General features: G+C 48.8%; 1 protein-coding gene across 5 annotated transcripts in view; it reads right to left on the minus strand.

Annotated features, from left to right (window-relative positions):
• The window catches only part of MGLL (monoglyceride lipase), a 134,235-nt gene that overhangs the window by 85,437 nt on the left and 25,194 nt on the right, over positions 1 to 23,604 (minus strand). For all 5 annotated transcript variants that reach the window (XM_030802170.1, XM_030802167.1, XM_030802168.1 and 2 more), the window contains exon 3: positions 6,878 to 6,984. In XM_030802170.1, the coding sequence (XP_030658030.1) occupies positions 6,878 to 6,984 (107 nt within the window). The remainder of the gene's footprint in view (positions 1 to 6,877; positions 6,985 to 23,604) is intronic.

The raw sequence follows: 23,604 nt of genomic DNA on the forward strand, positions 1-23,604 counted from the left end.
GGTGTCACAGTCCACTCTCCCACACTCTACGAGTTGCAGCAAGTTTACCGTCAACCACCCTCGGATTTGGGCCCCCATGAACTCTTGAAGCCTTAAAGGGCAACTCACTCCATTATTTTAATTCTCATATTTACTAAGGCAAGAAAAACGGTTAACACATTTTTCAAACGTTTCAAACAAAAATATATTACTTACAAGAAATAAAATAAACCAATGGCAGTTTATTTTAGAATACTTCCAGCAAGCGACCTTGACTCAAATCTGTCTCCCTGGATGAAAAACACACATAAACAATTATTCCCCCGGAATTTCCTAATACTCTTCTTCTGACTGGGTAGGACCCACCCACCAAGGAGAACCATGCGTAACTGCCGCCCACAGACATTCCCTCAAAACTTCCCCTTCTCACATGCCCCAGCTGAGTTAAAAAACACACACACACAAAGCCCTGTTTAACACTTTCCCTCAAATATTTGCAGATAATTAATTCACTGTTCATCAGTTGAGGATGGTTCTTTTATACTTTGTAAATACAGAGGAGGCTTCTCTGGCCCCAGCAAGTGCGCCTAGAGCCGAGCGTGTGTGTTAGGAAGTCAGCAGGCTGCTCCCTGGGGAAGGGTCCTTTCCAGCAGGACTGCAGGGAGTGGGCCTGCGGGCAAATGGGCCTCAGATTCCCACCGTCTCTCTCGCAGCAGCACCTCCTGGGTGGGGCCATGTGTGCCCTCCTCCCAGAGTCCTCCTCACCCCCTCCGGGTGAGACTGGCCCTTCTGCCTGCATGGAAGGCCAAGGGGTTTCCAGTGAGTCACTGCAGCAGCTGGCAGACCCAGGGACCAAGAGAACGCCAGCCCCAGTTTTCTCCCTGCTATATTTAGAATGTTGCAGAAAATCCCGTCTTCTGGTGTCCCCACCTGTTCACACATGGCAGCAGCCCCTCCGTTTCTGGCTGCCCGCGCACCTCTCCCTCATGGGCTCTACTCTGAGGCCCCTCTCCTGAGGATCTCCAAAGTCTCCTGGTGGCCTTCCATCCGTCAGGGCCCCAGAGCCTTTCCTAATAAATCCCGTCTTCACCAGCTCCAAACTTTCTGCCTGTGTGGCCTCCTCTGCTCGGTGGTGGTTCTCAACCTGGGCTGCATATGAGAATCGCCTCGTGTATCTTTTAAAATCCTGATGCCCAGGTCACACCAAAGACCAATAAAACAGGATCTCTGAGGGGTGGGGGAGGGGGAGCCCAGGCTTCAGGATTTCTTGACTCCCCAGTGATCCTGACAGTAGCCAAGGTGAGAACCACGGTTCTCAACGATCGGAGCCCTTCCTCCTGCTGACAAGCTCCCACTCTCCCGACAAGACCTGGCCACCCTGCCGGCCACCCTGCTGGCCCTCCAGGCATTGAGGATGCCCTGAGCCCCGGAGGTGCCACACCCCTGCCCGAGCTTCGGGCTTTGTGGCGCCTCTGTCTCAGCAGCGCATCCACAGCACTTACGGGCTCTCCACCTGCTTGGTCACCAGACTCAGGTCCAGTGGCCACACTGCTGGACCCTCTGCTCATTGAGGGGACCCGACAGTGAGCACATCCATATCTTAATGTGGATATGCTACCCTTAATATTTAAAGCATTTCTGGTCTGATCTATTTTGGCTTATAAACTCTTCCAGTCATTCAACAAACACTGGTGATGCCTCCACTTCCTGCTCAGTTCAGGAATGGACTATGCTATGCAAAGATGATGAGAAGGGTCTTGGGGGAGGGAGAGGAGCGAATGGACAACACAAGGTAAGACACTGTCTTTGCCTGCCTGCAGTGGCTGCCTTGGCCTAAAGGAATAGTTCCCACACAGGATAATACATGCTATAAAAAGCTATGCCCTTAGAGAAGGGCTGCTTGCTTTCTCTGGGGAAGACGGCTCATGTTCTCATTAGGACAACAGTTACTGTGTCCATGCATTTCTCCTTGCTTCACACCTCACCCAGAACAAACACCCAATTAAGAACTTCAACCAATGCTTATTAATGATGCCAATACTAATAGCCTTCACATCAAAACCTTCAGAAAGAACACAAGGATGGGTGAGATGAAGGGAAACCCTGTGAGTGAGCTGAAATGCCCAGAAAATACATAAAGTAGAAACAATCGGGGAAATGCTCATTTAATAATAAACCTGGGAGTGTGGCATGCCAGTGATGGACAGCCATCAGCAATGTCCATTCTCTGTGTCTATCTTACCAACAGAAGTTTCTGTTGTTTGGGTCAGTAGTTAACAAATTACAGTTCCTGTCTCCCTTGCAGCTAGGCAGAGCCCTGTGAACAGCGCTGGTCAATGCAGTGTGGCTAGAGCCTGCCAGTATTTCTAAGTAAGGTTTGCTTTCCTGACAGGAGCCCAGCCCTTTTTCTCTGTCACTTCCTGCTTCATCTACCTGTTAGAACATGATGCTGGAGGTAGTGCCCACACAGATGAAAGCCACATGCTAAGTAGTACCAGCTGAGCAAACTACAGATGGAACCCTGGGCACTGATGGTGCCATGGAGTCCTTGCACCTGCCTCAGACGTCACATGCCCTGGAAGAAGACAAAACTTCCCTTTGCTAACACATGTGCAATGAGAATGGGTCTGCTTGAATATACAGCCACACGTTCCTCACTTATAAAATGGGGATAATAAGATTAATTGTTATGAGAAATTAGAGATCATATGAGAAAAGTGCCCAGTAGAGAGCCTGGCATGCAGTTGACACTCAATAAATGGCAGGAATCACAATTTTCACTGCTGGCAAGCCGTTCAAACCCATGAGGTCATTCTGTACAAATTCTGAGGTTAACATGGAGAACAAAGTTAAATTAGATGCTTATTGAACATGACTCTGAGCCCACTAATCTACCAGGCATGCTGGAGACACAGCCAGACTGCCACAACCACGGCGCCTACAGGTTTCTGTCTGAACAGTGAAATACTGTAATGCATTCAGCAATGAGACCCATGGTAGTAAAATCAATTAGCGTCAGATTTACAGAAGCCAGTGTTTCCATAAATTGTGTCATAGGAACCAGGCAGTGAAACCACCGTAGGCAGCTCTGTCTACTTTGTAAAGCATTTTCCTATCTATTGCTTCACTGTGTCTTCAGAACAGGCTGTGCAGGCCTGTCGGGTGACCCAGCCTGCTCAGGGCAGCCACACAGGGACAAGAATCCCCTAACTCCCAGCCTCAGTCCTGCTGGTCTTGCTCAGAGCCCTGGGGTCACGCCCACCTGGGTACACAGCACAGCAGCCAGTCTACATTGTAGCTGGAGGCAACTTGGACAGGGCGGAGAGAAGGGGAAGAACGCAGCATGCACTGCTGGGCCCTTGATGTGTCGTCTCACAACAATCTGTCAAATAAATGCCCTGACATTCTCCAATATTTGCTTTATTTCAATTTTTTTTTTTGAGACAGAATCTTTCTCTGTCCCCCAATCTTCCGCCATAGGACAGCATTATCTTGCCCATTTGGTAGAAGAGAAAATTAAGACTGGGGATAGTTAAACAAGGTGCAGATCACACGGCTTGGACTCCCTGTTGAGTGGGCCCTGTACTGGGTGTATTAGTGTCTGAGCCCTTTTGCTGTCTGGGATGAAAGTGCAGTAGCATGCTTCCAGCAGCACCCTGGAGTGCAGATGACAACATGGCTAAAGACATGGGAGGTTCGGACGTTGGAGCCTGGAGGTGCCATGGGCCCTGCAGCAGTGTTTTCAGCTCTGTTTTTAGTCTTCAGTGTATCTCCAATGGGCACAATAAATGCCCTGACATTCTCCCAATATTTGCTTTATTTAATTGTTTTTCTTTTTGAGACAGGATCTTGCTCTTTCCCCTAGGCTGGGTACAATGGTGTGATCATGGCTTACTGCAGCCTTGAACTCTCAGGCTCAAGTGATCTTCCCATCTCAGCCTCCTAAGTAGCTGGCACTATAGGTATATACCATGGTGCCCAGCTAATTAAAAAAATTTTTTTTTGTAGAGACAGGGTCTCACTATGTTGCCTAGGCTGGTCTCAAACTCCTGGCCTCAAGCGATCCTCCCACCTCAGCCTCCCAAAGTGCTGGGACTACAGGTGTGAGCCATTGCACCTGGCCTGCTTTATTTAAATTTAAAAGCTATGTTGGGCTGGGTGCGGTGGCTCACCCAGCACTTTGGGAGGCCGAGGAGAGTGGATCACCTGAGGTCCGGAGTTCGAGACCAGCCTGGCCAATATGGTGAAACCCCCATCTCTACCAAAAATACAAAAATTAGCCGGGCATAGTGGCAGGCGCCTGTAGTCCCAGCTACTCAGGAGAATTCTCAGGCTAAGACAGGAGAATCGCTTGAACCCGGGAGGCAGAGGTTGCAGTGAGTTGAGATCACGCCACTGCACTCCAGCCTGGGCGACAGAGCAAGACTCCATTTCAAAAAAATAAAAAATAAGAAAACAAAATAAAAGCTAAAGCTATGTTGGAAAGAATACAGTCTGCATATATCTCTGTAGGCATTTGTGCCTGGAAACATTGGTGTACAGTAATAAAAGAGGCCAGGCTTTAGAACCAATCTTTTTTTTTTTTTTTTTTTTTCTTAGAAAAGTCTAGACAGCTGTGGTGTAATGCAGCAGCGCAGGACCTTACATAACCTCAGCAGTGCATCAGGAGCCACACTGTGGGCTCCAGGCTTTACTAAATAAGAGGGTTTGCTGTTAAAATGCTGAACAGTGAAATACTATAATGCATTGAGCAACGAGACCCAAGGTAGTAAAATCATTTAGCGTCAGATTTAGCGTCCATTCGCTCCTCTCCCTCCCCAACCTTCTAAGGAAGGTTTGATCTGAGTTCAAATCCTTCCTTCTTCACTTACTAGCACATTTCTCAGCAAGAAGGAAATACAGCCAAGATCACTAGCCACCAGTACCTGCATCGCCAGCCTGCACAAGATCCCCGAAATGGCAGCCCACTTACTTGGCTTCCTTCTACTAAGCAAGCCACAGCAAAAGTCACACACGCACAGTCAACTGGGTTCATTTCTTGAATTAAACACTTCCCTTAGGCACTTGCCAGAGAGATTTCCATGAGTCATTCAAAGAGCTTGAAACAGGTGAACACCAACAACCTTTTTCGCACTATATTTAGAATGTCACAGAGAGCTCCGCCTCAACTTTAGATGTTATTCTGGAAACATCAAAAGGTGGGCTGTTTCTTTTCTCCCTTTATTCTAAAAAAGGAGGCTTTTAAAATTGTTTCTCAAAGTGCCACAGTCAGGCAAAATAAACAAGGAACAACATTTACTTAATCCCACAGATTTGGCCAAGTTTTATCCGATAAGAAGGTGGTTGGTGCTAAGATACAAAATAGATTCTTGGGACTCTAGCTGCATAGTACAAATATCCTTTTCCTTCACGATGTCCCTAGAACATAACGATGATGCGTGTAACAAATTTTAAAGGATGCAAATGCAATAGGAAAAAAAAATTCCTATCTGAGGCTTTTACATGTAAGAAGTGCCAAAGTTAATAATGATACAGTCCCCATACTAAAAGCCTCGGAGATAACCCTCAAATGTTATTTCTCAAACAGTCTCACAAATATTACTGGGACAGTTTGCAAAGCACTAAAAAACGTCACAACTATGATAAGAAAGAATTAGTCAATACTGTCAGTTACGATGACACTTGTGTATATCCAGCTGAATAAGAGCTCCTGGCAAATCACATTTGCAGCTCTTTACCTACAGAATGTCCCAGCAAGCTTTTCACCTCCCATGCAGCTTCTCCTTACAGATAAGGTTTTCTCGCATTTACAGGGACTCCCAGGCCTCTGTCATTGCTCCCCTGTCCCTCTTTCCAGAGACATCACTTAATTATTATCCATTTTCAAATCAGATAAAATGGAAGCAACATTTCTGGATCTGGGCCACAATGATAGAATTTTACATTGAAGCTATGGGGAAATCACTGTGTTCAGTCACAGAGAAGTCTTAATATTAAAAAGTGTTAGGCAAAGAACTAAATTGGGAGACTTCCCAGCCATAGAGAATGTTGCAAACATGATTACAAAACTACATACAGACTCAGGCAATGAACATTGGATTTTGATGGTTGTGGATTTTGCTACAGGACAAAGAATCAAAGAACTGGCCTGGGGTTGTGTGTGTGTGTTTGTGTATGGATTTATGTTTATGTATGCATGTATATGTCTATATGTATGTGTGAATGTGTGTATATGTGTGTAAATGTGTATGTGTGTAAATGTGTATGTGCACATGTGTATGTATGTGCGTTTTACGTGTATGTGTATAGGTACAGGTGTGTATGTGTGCGCATGTATGTGTGCATGTGTATGTATACGTATATGTGTGTGCACATGTGTGTATGACTATATGCATGGGTAGGTGTGTGTCCCTGTATATGTGTGTGTGTGTGTTGGGTTTTCTTGTGACCAATATGGTCTGTTGAGGCTTCTACTCTTCTCCTGGTCTGAAATGCTTGGTAAACCTCGTGTGGTTAAACCAGGGTTTACATTGTACTTGAACTGACTACACCATGTCCATTTGAGGGCACTTGGAGAAAAACCAGGGCCCATTTTGAGAGAAAGCACTTTATAAATGCAGGAAAGAATTCCTTGGCCTCGGGCAAGTTCTGAGATAAACATATCCGACTTTGTTTTTCCAGTTGAGGTTTCTAATCAGCCTGCATTCAGTCTCAGACTCTACAGAATCTGCTCCTCAGACATTTTTTTTGTTTGTTTGCATAACTACATTCTTTTACTTAGAAACATCCGTGGGGAATAGAAGAATGGAGAAGGATGCTGACGGTGAGATGGACTAGAGAGGGAGATCTCCAAATTGTCAGGGCCTGGCCAGCTCTGACAGCACCCTGGGACACTCACCGTGGTCATGGGCGAACACCAGCAGGTCCAGCCCCATCAGCATCCGAGCCAGCTCTTCATAGCGGCCACAGTGCTCTCCGGCTCCATGGGACACAAAGATGAGGGCCCTGGAGGGACAAGAAGGGAGCCTGGTTAGGAAAGCCCATACGGGGCCAGGCGTGGTGGCTCATGCCTATAATTCCAGCACTTTGGGAGGCTGAGGCGGGCAGATTGCCTGAGCTCAGGAGTTCGAGACCAGTCTGGCCAACATAGTGAAACCCCACTTCTACTAAAATACAAAAAAATTAGCCGGGTGTGGTGGCATGCGCCTGTAGTCCCAGCCACTCGGGAGGCTGAGGCAGGAGAATTGCTTGAATCCAGGAAGTGGAGGTTGCAGTGAGCCGAGATGGCGCCACTGCACTCCAGCCTGGGTGACAGAGCGAGACTCCATCTCCAAAAGAAAAGAAAAGAAAAGAAATGCCCAGATGGCCGCCACTGTGCTGCAGCAGCACCAGAGCTTACATAACCTCAGCAACACCAGGAGCCACACCATGGGCTCCAGGCATTGTCAAATAAGAAGAGTTTGCTGTTAAAATGCGGGGCTTCAGAGTCACGCAGAATGGAGCCGAAATCCCTGCTCTTCCTGTGAGCTCTCAGGCAGAGCTCCAGTCCCATGAAGGTTCATTTCTTTGCCTGTAACATGGTAAGAATAGCATCACCCTGTGGGTGCTTGTGAGGCTCATGGGAGCTAATCAATGCCAATGGCCCAGGCAGAGTGCTGGTGCGGGACAGGCAGGTCCTCCACCAGGGCCTGCTTCCTCCCTCGGGGGTGAATGTGGCGGCATTTAGATTCCAAACTATCCAATTTTCAAGACCTATATTCTTAGCAGAAGACCCACGGAGAGCTACAGTCTCCTTCAGGCACGGAGTAAATGCCATGAGCGATACCCACCAACTTCTGCTGCTGCTGATGGTGATGAGGGGAAAGAGGAGGAGGAGGAGAACAAGCTGCCACCTTCCTGAGCGTTTACTACGCACCCGTTCCTCTGCAACTCCACATGCAAGATTTCTAACCCTCCAGTCATCAGATGATTTATCTTCTTTACAGATGAGGGTGAAATGCATAGAAGTTAAGTGAGTTGGGCCAGGCAAGGAGGCTCACGCCTATAATCCCAGCACTTTCGGAGGCCAAGGCGGGCAGATCACTTGAGACCAGCTTGGCCAACATGGTGAAACCCTGTCACTACAAAAAATACAAAAATTAACCGGGCATAATGGCACACACCTGTAATCCCAGCTACTTGGGAGACTGAGATTGCAGTTGAGCCAAGATCGTGCCACTGCACTCCAGCTTGGGTGACAGAGTGGGACTCTGTCTCAAAAAAAAACAAAAAACAAAAAGAAGTTAAGTAAGTTGTCCAAGTCACAAGTCACATGGCAAGTTGGCAAAATACCATTCAGAGTATGTTACCGCTGGCTTTCTGGTCTCCAAGAAGCTGCTGTAGGGCTCAGAACACAAGCCATGGAGTCAGGACAGACGTTGCCTCGGCGGAGGCTCCCAGTGCCCCATCTGGCAACCCCTCCTGGGCCTTTCTGCTGGGCTCTGGCCCCTCTGCACATCCTGGCTGACCGTCACTCTGGTTCTCTAGCTGCCTGCCTGCTTCCTGATGTCCCCACCTTGACATCAGCCCACAACCCTCTGAGGACCGGACCCCAGAGCTGTATCCCAGCCAAGAGACATGAGCAGGGGTCCAGCTGAGGACACAGACACCTCATTCAACAGCTGTGTTCTTCCTACAACTCTTTTCGGCCAGGCTGTGTAAGGCCAGAATGGCACCAGTTTGTTTTATGGTGCTTCCATTTAGCCCCATTTTTCAAATCACCTTTGCCATCTGTCCTTTTCCTTTTCCTGCCTTTTTCCTAAAAACACCAGAGGAATTTTCACACCCTCTTCACTGCTCCATGGAATGCCCAGCCACCTCCACTCGATCAGATGTGTACTTGTGTAAATGACACCTGCCCGCCTGACATTTCTGGGGTTGGCTGACGGGATTTCTTTCCTGCATTTCCCTTGGCTACTGAGGAGCACGGCTGGAACCTCTAACTAGTCAGCATCTTCTGTCTTCAAAAGGGGCTGTGCTTCCAGAAGGGATCGCTCAAGTACTTTAACCCCCTTTGGGAGCACAGCCACTGCTGTCGTAATTCAGGCTACTGTTAATGCAGACAGACAGGTCGTTGAGCTGGATCATGCAACTCTCCAGCCTCTCATCGCAGCCAGGGGCAGAAAAGGACTTCGGGGTTCCATTTAGCAACCAAAGAAATAGCATAAGGCATTGCCATCATGCCTGGAATTGACTGTCAAGAGAATCCAGCACCAAGTCAGTATGTGGAAAAACATGTGGTCTCTTACTCTACAGCAATTCCTTCTAATCCAGAGGTTCTCAACTTTGGCCACACATTGGAATCACCTGGGGAGCTTTCAAAAAGGCTGATGCCTGGGTCCCACCCCCAGGGGACCTCTGGGTTTAATTGGTCTGAGGTTAGAAAAGCTCCCCAGTGGCTCCGATGTACAGCCAAAGTGGAGAAGCACCTGTTCTCATCACAATGTTGAGCTTGGGCCATGGTGCTGCTCAGAGGCTAAGTGGAACTTAAGTGTGGTGAGAATGCAGCCATCATAGAAACTTAGAGCACCCTTAGAGCCACCAATCTCCCTGGGGGGTATGCTGGGTAGACCACGAGTTCTAGCCATAGAGGCTGACCGATATAGCCGTCCCACTGCAGGTAGTGGGGGCCACTGCCACCCTTCTCTCTGCACAGGAAGAGCCTGTTGGCGGCACCTGCAGGCTTAGCCTTCCACAGCCCCACACTTCCACCCCAGGCCCAGTCAGCACCCTGAGAGCCCACCATTGGACACCTGGACTCATTCTGATCTTCAGCTTCTGTTGTGGTAAGTGGGTTTCTCCTTAGTGCCTGGATTCAGATCCTGCCTGGACCCCGATTCTGGTAACTCAATCTCCCCTTCCCCCTGGCTGCCACATTTACATGTTCCCAGGACCTTAGTGTGTTTTGTAAATCTGTCCAGCAAAGTGAAATCAAACCATGTTACCCTTCTGCTTTAAGCCTTCCAGATGCTTCGAATTGCAACAGAACAAAGGCTGTCTGCCTCTGAAACACCTCTTCCCCTCTGCCCTGCTCCTGAGCTCTGAGGCCTCCTTTCCGGTGCCCAGATGTGCCAGGCGATGGTGTGCTGTTAAATGTTTAACAACTGGGGGTGGGGGTGGTCCTAGGGTTCCTCTGCCCACTGCAGTGCCCAGGGTGGAGCCTCCTGAAAGCCCGCCTGTGCTGTGCTTACTGGCACCAGGGTTTCCAGGTGCTTCACCTCACCTGCTGTGAGCACACCCCTCCTCCTGTGAGACCTTCCCCCCTCCTTCCCCACACACCTGCTGCAGGTGGAGCCACTGTTGCCGCTCCCTCCTCTCTTCAGACCTCTTCCCGGCCCGGCCTGGCAGGCCCTTCCCAGCTTCCCGCCCTGTTGCCACAAACACAGCTGGCCATATCCCGAGCTATGTGTGTCTGCATTTGTCTCTCTGGGTAAAGGGACAGACCCCGGCTCCAGGCTTCCTGATGGAAGGTCACATTCACCACTGGATGCTGGGTGCTGCATGGAAGCTTCCCCTTCAGGGTTTCACAAAAAGTTGTGCTTCTATTTCTGCTCTAAATATATAAATGACCGAGCACTGAGAAACCCAGATGTGGAGGAAACGCACATCCGAGTTGCTGGGAGGCTGTGAACAGAGAGCAAAGTTCAGCCAGAACAACCTGGTTGGATTCCCAGTGTGATCACGCAGGACCCTGAGCAAGTCGCCTGATGGCCCTCAGCCTGTCTCCTTGCCGCTGAAGTAGAAAGAATGGGATGGCAACAACAGTGGGTCCTACTTTTCTTCAGCCGAGTCTGCAAATGTGAATGTGAGCTTCTTACGTGCCAGGCCCCCAGGACACTGAGATGAACAAACAACGTTGTCCCTGCCTGCACACAGTTTGCAGCCACTCAGCAGAGAACACACCTGTGAGTGTGCACTGTGAGGAGCACTGTGAGCACCATGAGGGGGTCGACAGATAAGGGAGCCCGACCTAGACTCCAGGGAATAGCCAGGGAAGGCCCCTGAGTGTCTGAGTGGCTGGGAGCTGTCCTGGTGCAGGGGTCCTGCTGGGGACACACAGGTGTGCCTACTCCAGGCGCAGAAGGAAGGCCCCGAGTCCAGAGCGCCATGTGGAGGAAGAAAGTGAGAGGTGCATGGAAGGCTGGGTCCACAGCCCCAGGCACAGCAGTGGGGCACTGGGGTTCTCCTCTGTGCAGAGGATGGTACCCAGCAGGGCAGCAGCCTGATCTGACTTCAGCTTTGTGAGGATTGCAGGGCTGCTGCTAGTGGAGTGGGAGACAAGAGACAACGTTCATCAAGGGGCCGACAGGGCCCTGAGCAAGTGCCAAGGAAAGTGGTTGGTTCCTGCCCTTCTTCCCCTGCCGTTCTGCAACCTCAACAACACCCAGCAGCGGAAAATTAGCAGAGCCATTTAGGCAGACAAGGCAATACCCGCAGCAGCAGAAATTAGGTTGCAGAGGAGGCTGGCTAAGATCTTTTTCCTGGAACTTCTTTAACGGCTGCAGCCAGTTGGGAGCCAGTCGTTCAGGGAGAAGGCAATGACTGTGGGAGGGGCGCCCAGCCCCAGAAGCAGATGGCCTGCCTGGCATCCAGCCCCGGGAGGTGGGGCAGCTCCCAATAAAGCACACACAGCCCTCGAGATGAACAAGCCGCAGAGCCTCTCAGAATGTACAAACCAGGCTGCTTTATCCTCTCCCTCGAAAAACGAATGCCCCTTTTATGCCTTTGTTTATTAATCAGGTGACCTAACCTCTCTGGGCCTCAGTTCACTCACCTGTGAAGTGGGGATAATCCTAACACCACCGACCTCAGAGAGCAACGTCTTGAGGTAAATAAGGAAATGCGGATGGGGCAGGGGTCTTGCCTGGGCTGATGAAAGCCCCCCATCACTGTCCGCCAGGAAGCCCTTTGCTCCGATGGCGCGGGTGAGCCACTTGCCATGTGGAGGTGTGGGGTGAAGCTCTGGCCCTCCCACAAGCTGGTTCTTAGACCTCTGTGGGCCTCAGTTTCTCCGCCCGAGACACAGGAACACTGCAGCCTCCTCCCAGGGGTTTGGAGGTAAAATGAGACAATGTGTGTGCAAGTGCACTGAGGCCCTGCGGCTCAGGATCGAGGCTTCTGCCTTCATGACCATCTGCTCTGCCTCACCCGCCTCCTGCATGAGGAGGAGGATTCAGGGCCAGGGACAACTCACATTCTCATGGTCACTGCCAGCCCCCTGGGCAAGATGCCTGCAATACACCAGCAGCCACTGCTGCCTTGAAAGGCAGAGACCAGAGCTGAGATGAAAGGTGTTCACCTCCACTGAAGGGGCTGGCCTGTTCTGGCCAGACTCTGGACTTGGCTGGACTTGCTGGCCCCCTGACTGCTCATCCACAGAGTGGAGATGACAGTGCCTCCCTGGGAGGCTGCCAAGAGAATTAAACGGACAGTCCCCTAGAGCACGCGGAATGGCTGGCACTGAGGGGAAAACGCTAGCCTCCTTCCTGCCTGCCCTTGTCGAAACAATGCCAGGCTCCCTTAAAAGAAGAACGGAATGCCCAGCTGAAGGAACGTTCCATTCATTTTCTTAGAAAAAATCAGGAAAATGAATATTTTGTTAGAGGAAATGTATGGTCAGAGGGATACAGTGTTTGTTCCTACCACTAGGCAGGTGGGGATGCCGCCAGTCCTGGGCTCGGGGAGGCTCGGGGACACTAGTCCCATGACCCTTGGGGTGTCCTCACTGGAGGGGCGGGAGCATTGCCTGCCTCTCCTGGGCAGTGCCTGTTCTTGGTTCTTGCTTATTCCAGAGCATCCTACTCATTCGACTGGATCCCTCACTTTATCCTCCACTTCTACCAAACTCCTTCCTGCCAAATTTTATGACTTTAACAAATTCAACCGGCACGTTTGCCGTCGGGGCTGCGTGTGGGCTCATGAGAGTGAGTTGGATCCCTTTCCAGTCACTAAAGCAGGAGAGCATGATGGCTCTGTGGAAGCCCAGATCTAACTTGTCCTTCCTCTTGGAGTTCCAAGGGGCTTTAGTTCCTCTCTGTCTCTGGCAGGGCTCCCGTGGCAACAGTGTGCAGGGGACAGAAATAGAACAGAGCCAGTGAAGGAGCTAAAATCTCACAGAGGAAACTAGAAATAGACTTCCCCTTTGTATAATAAAACAGATCAATAACGCCTGCCTTCCAGGGAGGGCCTTTGGGAGGATTGATTGAGAGAATTTATGGAAAACCACCAGCATGCTGCTGGTACAGAGTTAGGCATTAAATAACAGCCAGGGCTGACAGCTGACACCTTGGCCAGATACAGGTCTAAGTGTGTTATTACATATTAACTCATTTAACCCTCACAGCACCCCATGATGTGGGTACTGTTATTTCCCCATTTTACTGATGAGAAAACTGAGGTCTGGAGGTTGGATAGCTTGCCTGAGGTCACACAACTAGTAGGTTTTGAGCCCAGCAGAATTTTAACTCAGCCAGGCTAGCTGGTAAGTCTGCCTTCTTGACCACTGTAATTAAATAATAAGACAACACCACGTAATGGTCAGGTCATGCCCCAAAAGCCCCTCACCCTGACCAGCTTATCCTCTCTCTGGTCGCCTGCCCTGGCACCCCTACCCTACCCTGTACTGCAACCACAGGGAAAGACATGTGGTTCCTCCACACTCCGCCTCTGTCTACGCCCCCATGATTGGGCAGAGGCCTGCTCTTGCCCTCTGCGCACTCTGCAGTCCTTCCACGCTTCCCCAACACTGAGTTAGGTGCACCCTCCTGGGGCCCTGCATTACTCTGTTCATGGCTCTTATCCAGAGTTCATCATCAGGGCATGTAGACCCTGTGTCCTTTGAGAAGAGATCATGTTTTATTCATTCATCCTGGTGTCCTGTCCCTAGCAGCCAGCACTGCCTCTGCTCCATGAACACTGAATGAATGAATGAATGAATGAAATGCATCAGAGATAGGAGAGACAACTGTGGGCTGGAACAGTCATGAAGCATTCCCGGAGGCCTACAGACCACTCCCGCAGTGCCCAACAGTTTTGAAAACACTCAGTGCCCCGGGTTAAATCCCTTTGCTTTGCCTGGCTGGAGAGGCTTCTCGTGCTTGCAGCTGAACCTGGTTATCGAAACGCTCCAGTGGAGAGGTGGGAACTCTCTTGGGCTCAATAGAGGTGGGGGGATGTGCAACGGGCATTAAAGGTGGGGCAGGAGGGGGTGGAATGCCAAGGGACACAAGGCCCTGAGGCATGTGGTGGCCAGGAGGAGCTGGGTGTGAGTGTGAGCAAAGCCCAGCCACGGTGGGAGGAGCCACTGTGGATCATCCCCTGTGGGCTCAGCTTCAGGAGCCCTGGGCTAGGCTGTGGAAAGGCCCGGGAGCCATCTATGGCTGGAAGGAAAATTTGAGATTTGGGAACACAATGGGAATTAGACTCATCATTCCTGACACCCAACCCAATCTTAGCTTCTTTTTAAAATGCATATTTTGGGGCTGGTAAGGTGGCTCACACCTATAATCCCAGCATTTTGGGAGGCCGAAGTAGGGGAAGACTGCTTGAGGCCAGGAGTTTGAGACCAGCGTGGGCAACATGGTGAGCCCCCGTCTCTACAAAAACATTTTAAAAATTAGCAGGGTGTGGTGGTGCAGCTACTTGGAAGGCTGAGGTGGGAGGATCACTTGAGCTGGGGAGGTGGAGGCTACAGTGAGTCATGATCACGCCACTGCACTCCACTCCAGTCTGGGTGGCAGAGCAAGACCCTGTCTCAAAAAGAAAGAAAAGGATAGAAAAGAAAAGAAAAGAAAGAAGGAAGGAAGGAAGGAAGGAAGGAAGGAAGGAAGGAAGGAAGGAGAGAGAGAAAAGAAAGAAAGAAAGAAAGAAAGAGAAAGAAAGAAAAGAAAGGAAAGAAAGAGAAAGAAGGAAATAAAGAAAGAAAAGAAAGAGGCAGACCTTTAATAGAGGCATTTTCCAAGAAGAAAACAAAATTATAACCATAATAAAACAAAGCCACAGCACAGGTAAGCATTCTTTGATCTAATACTCCTTTCAGAATGCGCACAACTCAGACCCAGAACAACTTTGCATCCAGCATATTTTAGCACAAATGCTGCCACCCACCCTCAAGCTATGTATTTTTTTTATTATCATAAAACACTACAAATCAGAAGCCCTTGGTTACGCCAAGGTGGGTAAAGTGACAGTCACCCTGATTAGTGGTAAGTGTGCTTGCTGTTTAAGAAGCAGTATCCTGAGGGCTGGGGCCCTGGAATCAGATTCTTTGGACTTGAATCCTGGATCTGCCCCCGACTGGCTGCAGGCCTAGGTGACAAGTGACTCAATCACTCTGTGTCTCAGTTTCTTCATCTGTGAAGTGGGTACTAATGGTAGCACCCACCTCCCAGAGGCTCCGTGATGACTACATTGGTAATGAGTGAAACATGAGCCCAGCGTGCATCAGAGCACTCAACCCACATAAGCTAACATCATCGTCTCCCCAGGTGTGATCTCAGCATTAGGTAACATTCTAAGCCATTTGACAAATTAGGAATTGGGCATGGAGCTGTTAAGTATTTAGCTAAAAATGCACACATGCCAAGCTTGGAGGGAGAGAGATCTGATTTGAAGACTGCCTTTCTTAACCAGTATACTACATTGCCTGTCGTGGACGATTTACTCCCACTGTGACCTCACAGTAGCAGATGAGATGGAGGGAGGGGGATAGATTGGACAATCCTGAAATAAAGGCATTATTAGTCCTTCCTTTCTTCCTTCCTTCCTTCGTCCGTAAGGAATACTAAGCATATTTTGTGAAGCCACCTCAGAATCCTGAGTTGAATGAGACCCGGTCCACTGCCCTTAAGGAAGTCGCATGGGAAACAATTTCCCTGACTCCTTATTTTCCCATTAGCACAGCCTGACTCCAGCCTGCCCCGCAGCCTCTTGCCTCCCCCACACCAGAATGCCTGGATTTCTAGCTCAGCTCTCCTACCCAAGTCCAGCCAGCCTGCCCACTTCCTGAGGGACCCTAGTCTAGGAGCCCGATCCTTCTCGCGCTCACACTGACAGATCCCACCAGTTCCCCCGCAGGCTGGTGTGTGAACTTGCTCTGATGGCAATCCCAGGGGGTAGCCGGCCCCAGTGTGGTGAGGCCCGGTCCTCCATGTCACCCAGTCCTCCATGCCACCCGTACCACTGAGACTGCAGCTGAGGTTGCACTGTGCCTGCCCAAAGTGCATGCTTAGTTAGAGTGTGGCCAGCCCAGTGTCTGGGGAGGCTGCCTCTTCCTTTGGTGCAAATGCCCTGCTGAAACAAGTGCTCCCAGAAACAGAAGAAAACTGCAGAGCCTGACTCCCAAATTCCCTGTGTGAGGAGCTTTACCTTTTGGTATGAGCTTTCTTCAGACCATTGAAAGATCAGATTCCTAAAGGAGGCTGAAAGCTCCTCCCGCACACCCCTCTGTCCCAGGCACTAGAGGGCCACCCCACCTCCTCTCTCCCTCCTTTCTTTCTCACATCTTGTTTGCCTTTGAGCCATCCTGCTTCAAAGCTCTCTGAGAAGCATCTGCAGCCTCCAGGCTAACCACAGTCCAGCTCACATTTCATGTCCTGATGATTCTACTTGGTTGCAGTTGATTATGTTTTGTTTATATTGGGAGTATCTGTGCATCTCTAAGCTCCCTCTACCCCGACCCCTACCCCGAAAGGGGAGGAATGCTTATTGAGCTAAGTGCTTTACATATGTCATGCTGTGGACTGAACTCTGTAATTATATTATCTCCAGCCTCCTCCCCAAAACTGTGAAACAAGACACTCAAATATTAACATGGGCTGTTTATCTCAGTTTTAAACTCTTGAGGCCTGGAGTTCCTTCCTCGCCTTTTATGGAAATTCCTTGAACTGCACTGGCTCCATTTGCATTTGTTCTGCCCTCAAGGCAAGAGGAAGGAGCTTGAGTCCTTTAACATGCAGCATCTGTTGGGAGCAGTGACTTAAACCTGTAATCCCAGCACTTTGGGAGGCCGAGGTGGGTGGATCACCTGAGGTCAGGAGTTCGAGACCAACCTGACCAACATGGTGAAACCCCATCTCTACTAAAATACAAAACAGCCGGGCATGGTGATGAGTGCTTGTAGTCTCAGCTATTCGGGAGGCTGAGAAAGGAGAATTGCTTGAACCCAGGAGGCAGAGATTGCACTGAGCCGAGGTGGCACCACTGCACTCCAGCCTGGGTGACAGAGCAAGACTCTGTCTCAAAAAACAAACGAACAAATATGCATCATCCCGGCCCCGAGAGGCCACTCACTAAGTTCAAATCTATATGTCTAGGTCCCCCTCTCTAGAAATTTACATCTATCAATCTGGCTTTCAGATACTTGTGTTAAATCAACCCATCTACTCTTTTTTCTTGCCCAGACAACACTACAGCCAAAAGTCCATTGCTGTGGTCCACACATGCATCTCTAAGATCTGAGGGACAGGGGTTCGAGAAAGGCTGGAGTAATGACAAAGGGCTTGCTGTGTGATGAACCCTGCCTTGTTATTTGGAAAGTCACTCACAGCCTCAAGTGCCTCAGTTGGAAAACAGGAATAATAATCCCTGCCTTGGCAGGTTGCAGTGGCTCCCGCCTGTAATTCCAGCACTTTGGGAGGCCAAGGAGGTCAGATCATGAGGTCAAGAGATCGAGACCATCCTGGCTAACATGGTGAAACCCCGTTCTCTACTAAAAATACAAAAATTAGCTGGGTGTTGTGGCACATGCCTGTAGTCCCAGCTGCTCAGGAGGCTGAGGCAGGAGAATCGCTTGAACCCGGGAGGCAGAGGTTGCGATGAGACAAGATTGCGCCATTGCACTCCAGCCTAGTGACAGAGCGAGACTCTGTCTCAAAAAAAAAAAAAAATCCCTGCCTTGCAGAAGTGCTTTGAAGATGAAAAGCTGCCAGTAGGTACCAGTTCACTTCTCTAGGCTTCCTCTCCTGCATGTGCATGTTAGGGTTTCCTCAGTCAGGCCACTGGAGAACATGCAAAGCTATGCGGGCCCTTGGGAAGACTGCTCCAGACAGCCTCTTTAGACACATGGCAGGTTTTCTGGCCTGTGTTTGGCTTTTTAACACATCTGGTTCCCATGAAGCAGGCACATCTGGGCAGAAACTGACGGGTTCCTATCCCACCCAGGGGTCATGACTCAAAATATTTTTTCTTGGGAGCAATGATGTTGATGGTTGGCCTACCTAAGTCTGAAGGAATTCTCCATTCCTCCTTGGCCGTGAGCCAGATGGAACCCTTCCCAGCTCCAACATGCGAACCACAGTAGCTCCACCAGAGAAATAAAGCAATCGGAGTGGACCAGGCACGTGGCAGAATGGCAGAAGCCCTGGACCTTGGCTGGCTCAGCAGCTCCCAGGCCACATTCGGGTCTCACTCTGTAACTTGCGTGAGTCTAGGGAGAGGCAGGGAAGGGCCTGGCTTTGCAGAATTGCTAAAACTGGAAGCTAAAAACCCCCAATTGGCATAAATCCTAATAAGGCAAAGCATTAGAAAAATAGGTTGTGTGTGAATATAATTTATTTTAAGAATCCTAACAGTAACATATTTTGAGAGCCTATGGGCCAGGCACTGGCTAAGGGCTCTCTATTCACCATCTCCCTCCCCATAATTAGAGAAGCTCTAGATCCCACAGAATCTTTTCAGATGTCAGTTTCTTCCCCTCTGCATAAGTGGGTCTTACTTTATAGATCCCAAGTCTTCTTCTTTTTTTGAGATGAAGTCTTGCTCTTGTCCCCCAGGCTGGAGTGTGATGGTGTGATCTCGGCTCACTGCAACCTCTGCCTCCCGGGTTGAAGCGATTCTTCTGCCTCAGCCTCCTAAGTAGCTGGGATTACAGGCGCCTGCCACCACGCCCAGCTAATTTTTGTATTTTTAGTACAGACGGGGTTTCACCATGTTGGCCAGGCTGGTCTCAACCTCCTGACCTCAGGTGACCCCCCTGCCTTGGCCTCCCAAAGTGCTGGGATTACAGACATGAGCCACTGTGCCTGGCCAAGTCTTCTTGAAGTGTGTTGGAAGTTACTGGAAATTTTCTAAATATCTTGAAGTAAGACTGTCTTCTATGATGTAAGACTATCTTCTGATGTAAGACTATCGTCTATGATGTTAGACTATCTTCTATGATGTCCGGCTGTCTTCTGTGATATAAGGCTGTCTTCTGGCCAGGTGTGATGGCTCACGCCTGTAATCCCAGCCCTCCAGGAGGCCGAGGTGGGTAGATCACTTGAAGCCAGTAGTTCAAGACCAGCCTGGCCAACATGGCGAAAACCTGTCTCTACTAAAAATACAAAAATCAGCTGGGTGTGGTGGCGTGCGTCTATATTCCCAGCTACTCAGGAGGCTGAGGCAAGAGAATTGCTTGAGGTCAGGAGCTCCACACCAGCCTGGCCAAAATGGCGCAACCCTTTCTTTACTAAAAATTCATAAATTAGCTGGGCGTGGTGGCATGCTCCTGTAATCCCAGCTACTAAGGAGGCTGAGGCAGGAGAAAAAAAAAAAAGACTCTTCTATGAGGTAAGACTATGCTCTATTATGATGCCAGACTGCCTTCTATGATGTGAAACTGTCTTCTATAAGTCAGGCTGTCTTCTATGATGTAAGGATGTCTTATATGATGTAAGGGTGTCTTCTATGATGTAAGGCTGTCTTCTACGACATCAGACTGTCTTCTATGATTACGGCTGTGTTCTATGATATAAGGCTGTCTTCTATGATGTCAGACTGTCTTCTTTGATGTAAGGCTGTCTTCTATGATGTCACACTGTCTTCTATGATGTCAAACTATCTTCCACAATGTGGAACTTCCTTCTATGATGTAAGACTATCTTCTATGACGTAAGACTCTCTTCTCTGATGTAAGACTGTCTTTTGTGATGTAACACTGTCTTCTATGATGTAAGACTGTCTTCTATGAGTCCTATGTAGGCCTCCTCCTCAGGATACCCCCCTCCTTTGGGCTGCAGAGTCTTTCAGATTTCTGTTGAGTTTTTATCTTTTGCTCATCCTTTTGGAAGAAAGTTAATGTGTGTCTAGTATTAGAAACTGAGGTAGTTAAGCCACTATGAAAAGCAGTTTGGAGATTTCTCAAAGAACTGCAAATAGAACTGCCACTCAACTCAGCAGTCCCATTACGGGGTATATACCCAAAGGAAAATACATCATTCTACCAAAAAGACACCTCCACTCGTATGTTCATCACGGCACTATTCATGATAGCAAAGACATGTAATCACCCTAGGTGCCCATCAACAGTGGATCGGATAAAGAAAAGGTGGTACATATATGCAATGGAATACTATGCAGTCATAAAAAGGAACGAAATCATATCCTTTACAGTAACACAGATGCAGCTGGAGATTACTAAACAAATTAATTTATCCTAAACAAATTAATGCAGGAACAGAAAACCAAACATGGCAGGGTTGTGCATGTTCTCACAAGTGGGAGCTAAGTACACATGGACATAAAGCTGGGAAAAACAGACACTGGGAATTACTAGAGGGGGAAGGGAGGGAGGGGGGCAAGGACTGAAAAACTACCTATTGGGCACTATGCTCAATACCTGGGTGACGGGATCAATCATACCCCAAACTCAGCATCATGCAATAAACCCATGTAGCAAACCTGCACATGTATCCTCTGAATCTAAATAAAAGCTGATACTTTAAAAAAAAAATGAGGAGATGATGGTGAGGTTGCGGTCCAGACCTTTCAGCCTAGATAAAGCAAAAGGCTTAGAATTACCTCAAGTAGCAACTTAAAAATTACGTTGAGGAGGAGTAATTAATGTTCCTGGTGAATTTATAAAGTGAAAAAAGCATGCCACCAAATCTGCACATATGTGATATTGAAGAATGCACACACCAACTCACACATATAATTTATGTATGCTTAAAAAGGAATATGGGTCACAGCAGAAAAATATAGATGAGCATAAAGGAAAAAGCAAAATCCATCCACAATCTTATCACCCAGTGATAACCATTATGAACATTACGATATATTGCCTTCCAGGTTCTTCTTTTCCAAATATATTAAAATTTGTTTGTAATTATTTATACTTTTTGTGTTTCTTTTAAATCCTGCTTTTGATTCCTTAACATCTTTCCATGAACATCTTCCCATGGAAATAGCATCAACACTTTGCAGTGAGGGTGAAGGGAGAGAACACTGGAGAAAGCCTCCTCCCCGCCCCACCACTCCCTGCACAGAGCCCAGAATTTGGGAGGTATCTTGGAAATGGCTAATTACAAACACTTGGCATTTGGGCCACTGTCCCTGCTCCTGAACTCAAAGCAGACATTACTAATCAATCCCAGTTACCTTTTCTGAGGAACACAGAAGGCCTCTGACCCTTTTTCAGCACCACACTCTAGACAGCCACATATTATCTTCCTACATTGGGTCTTGGCTTTGAGAAGCCTAATTCTGAGAAGCTTCAATTCACAATTTCCCTGCAGGACTATGTCACCACTCCTTAGAGATTCAAGCCTTTAGTGCACAATGAATCTGCAGTTGGATGTTTCATATTTAGCTTGGACTGTCATTAAAAAAGCACTGTGGAGCCAATGCATTAGGGTTGCCAAAATCAGTCTGGCTTCAAAAACCTCCTGGTTAAGTATCCAGTAGATGAGAAACCTCCCTGCTGCGTGATTAGTGGCAGGGCAGAATTTCGTTTGAGACCAGTCCATCTTGACTCCTGGGTCAGCAGGACGTAAGAACACTATCATACAACGCTCAAAACAGTGATGTACTCTGCAGCCAATGGTGACCTATGGTGAGTGTCATGAGATGTTTAGAATCGTGTACTCTTCTGAGCACTGAACCTCAGCAAAGCTCTCCCAGCGTAAGGACAATTAAATTCTAAAGTAGGCCTACCCTGAAGTTATTCAACTAGAAAATTACAAGCCACAGCAAAGATGTATTTCCATATAAATGTGCAAAAGCAAATCCAGCATCCACCAGCCTGAAACAGAGGGGGACGGAGAGACTGGTGCATTTACCACCTAATTTATCATGCTGCTAACATCTCTCTTTGGGCACTTATCACATTCCCCCAGGGCCACTGCCTTACCCAGCCTGCTAAGCTGAGAGGTTCTGGAAGGTGGATGCCTTACCCATTCTGCAGAGCCCTGTGGGAGGCCTGCAATCCACTGGTGTGCTTGAGGCCAGGGTGGCAGAGGAGAAGCCTGTGATGCTGTGCAGTCCCCAGGCACAAGAGGCCACGCTGTGCCACACACATGACTGTCACTGTTGGCTGTGTGACCGCTTCAAAATCGTCTCTCCAGTTGTCTCTCACCATCCTTCTGCAGAGGGTATATCCCAGGACTGCTTTCCACTCAAGCTTCTGGGACATTCTGTGTGGCTGTCCCTGAGAACACCTGGGCAAAGCTGAGAATCCTCCTGGCTTTTTGCAGGCAAAGAAAAATGTTCCTGAGGCGAATAAGACAACCATGTCTCCTAAGTAATATTCCCCTTGACCTGTCAAGACTCAGTCTAGTCTTGCTCTGCATGCAGCCTATTTTCTGAGCTGAAAGGCTCCTGAAAATAGAAACTCAGGGTGAAAAGATGGAGATTGAACACAATCCTTTTATTATGGCTGTCCGTGATTCCTTATTTATATGCCTAAGACGATACATCTGGAATGTCACTAGACTCCTCAAATATTCCAGATTAGAAAAACAAACAACATAAAAATCAACTTTTTTTTTGAGGCTTGGTCTTCTGTCACCCAGGCTGGAGTGCAGTGGTGTAATCATGGCTCACTGCAGCCTCAAACTCCCAGGCTTAAGCGGTCCTCCCACCTCAGCCTCCTGAGTAGCTGGGACTACAGGCGCGAGCCACCACTGCCCAGCTGATTTTTATTTTTTGTAGAGACAGGGTTTCACCATGTTGCCCAGATTGGTCTTGAACTCCTGAGTCAAGTGATTCTCCCACCTGGGCTTCCCAAAGTGCTGGGATTATAGGCACGTGGGCCCACCATCCCTGGCCCACCGTACCTGGCCCAAAATTCTTTATATAGCATATACCTCTCCAGTGTATCTCCAACCTTCATCTCCAACTTTGCCCAGGTTGATGTCATCCAGAATAGCAAGTGGTGTGTGACATTTCATTGTGAAATAGATAAATGTATTAAAAAGTACAAGCAACTGATCTGCTCAGGTCAAATAATCGTAACAGGTGGAAACCCACGTAGCTACTAACAGCCGAAGACACGGAGCACATAACCAGCACCCTGCAAGCACAGTGAGGACCTTTCTCCCTGCAGGAGCAACCCACTGTCCAGAGTTTTGTGATAATCACTCTTGCTTTTCTTCGTATCTATGTATGTAGGAAAGCAGGAGCCTGTTCAGGTTCTCCATGCATCAGACTAGCCCATGAAGTGAATTCTTCGGGTGCCATAAAACAGGCAGTGTGTCTCTCTGAGCTCCCACCTTCAGCTTCAGCCTCCGCTTTGCTCTGAGTCACAGTCCTGGGGCTCCGAAGTACCCAGCTGGGACCTCAGGGCCCTGTTCTCGCCTCTGTGGCCCCTGCCTTTCCTCTGGTCCTTCTGGA

This window comes from Nomascus leucogenys, chromosome 21, assembly GCF_006542625.1.
Source record: "Nomascus leucogenys isolate Asia chromosome 21, Asia_NLE_v1, whole genome shotgun sequence".
Lineage (NCBI taxonomy): Eukaryota > Metazoa > Chordata > Mammalia > Primates > Hylobatidae > Nomascus > Nomascus leucogenys.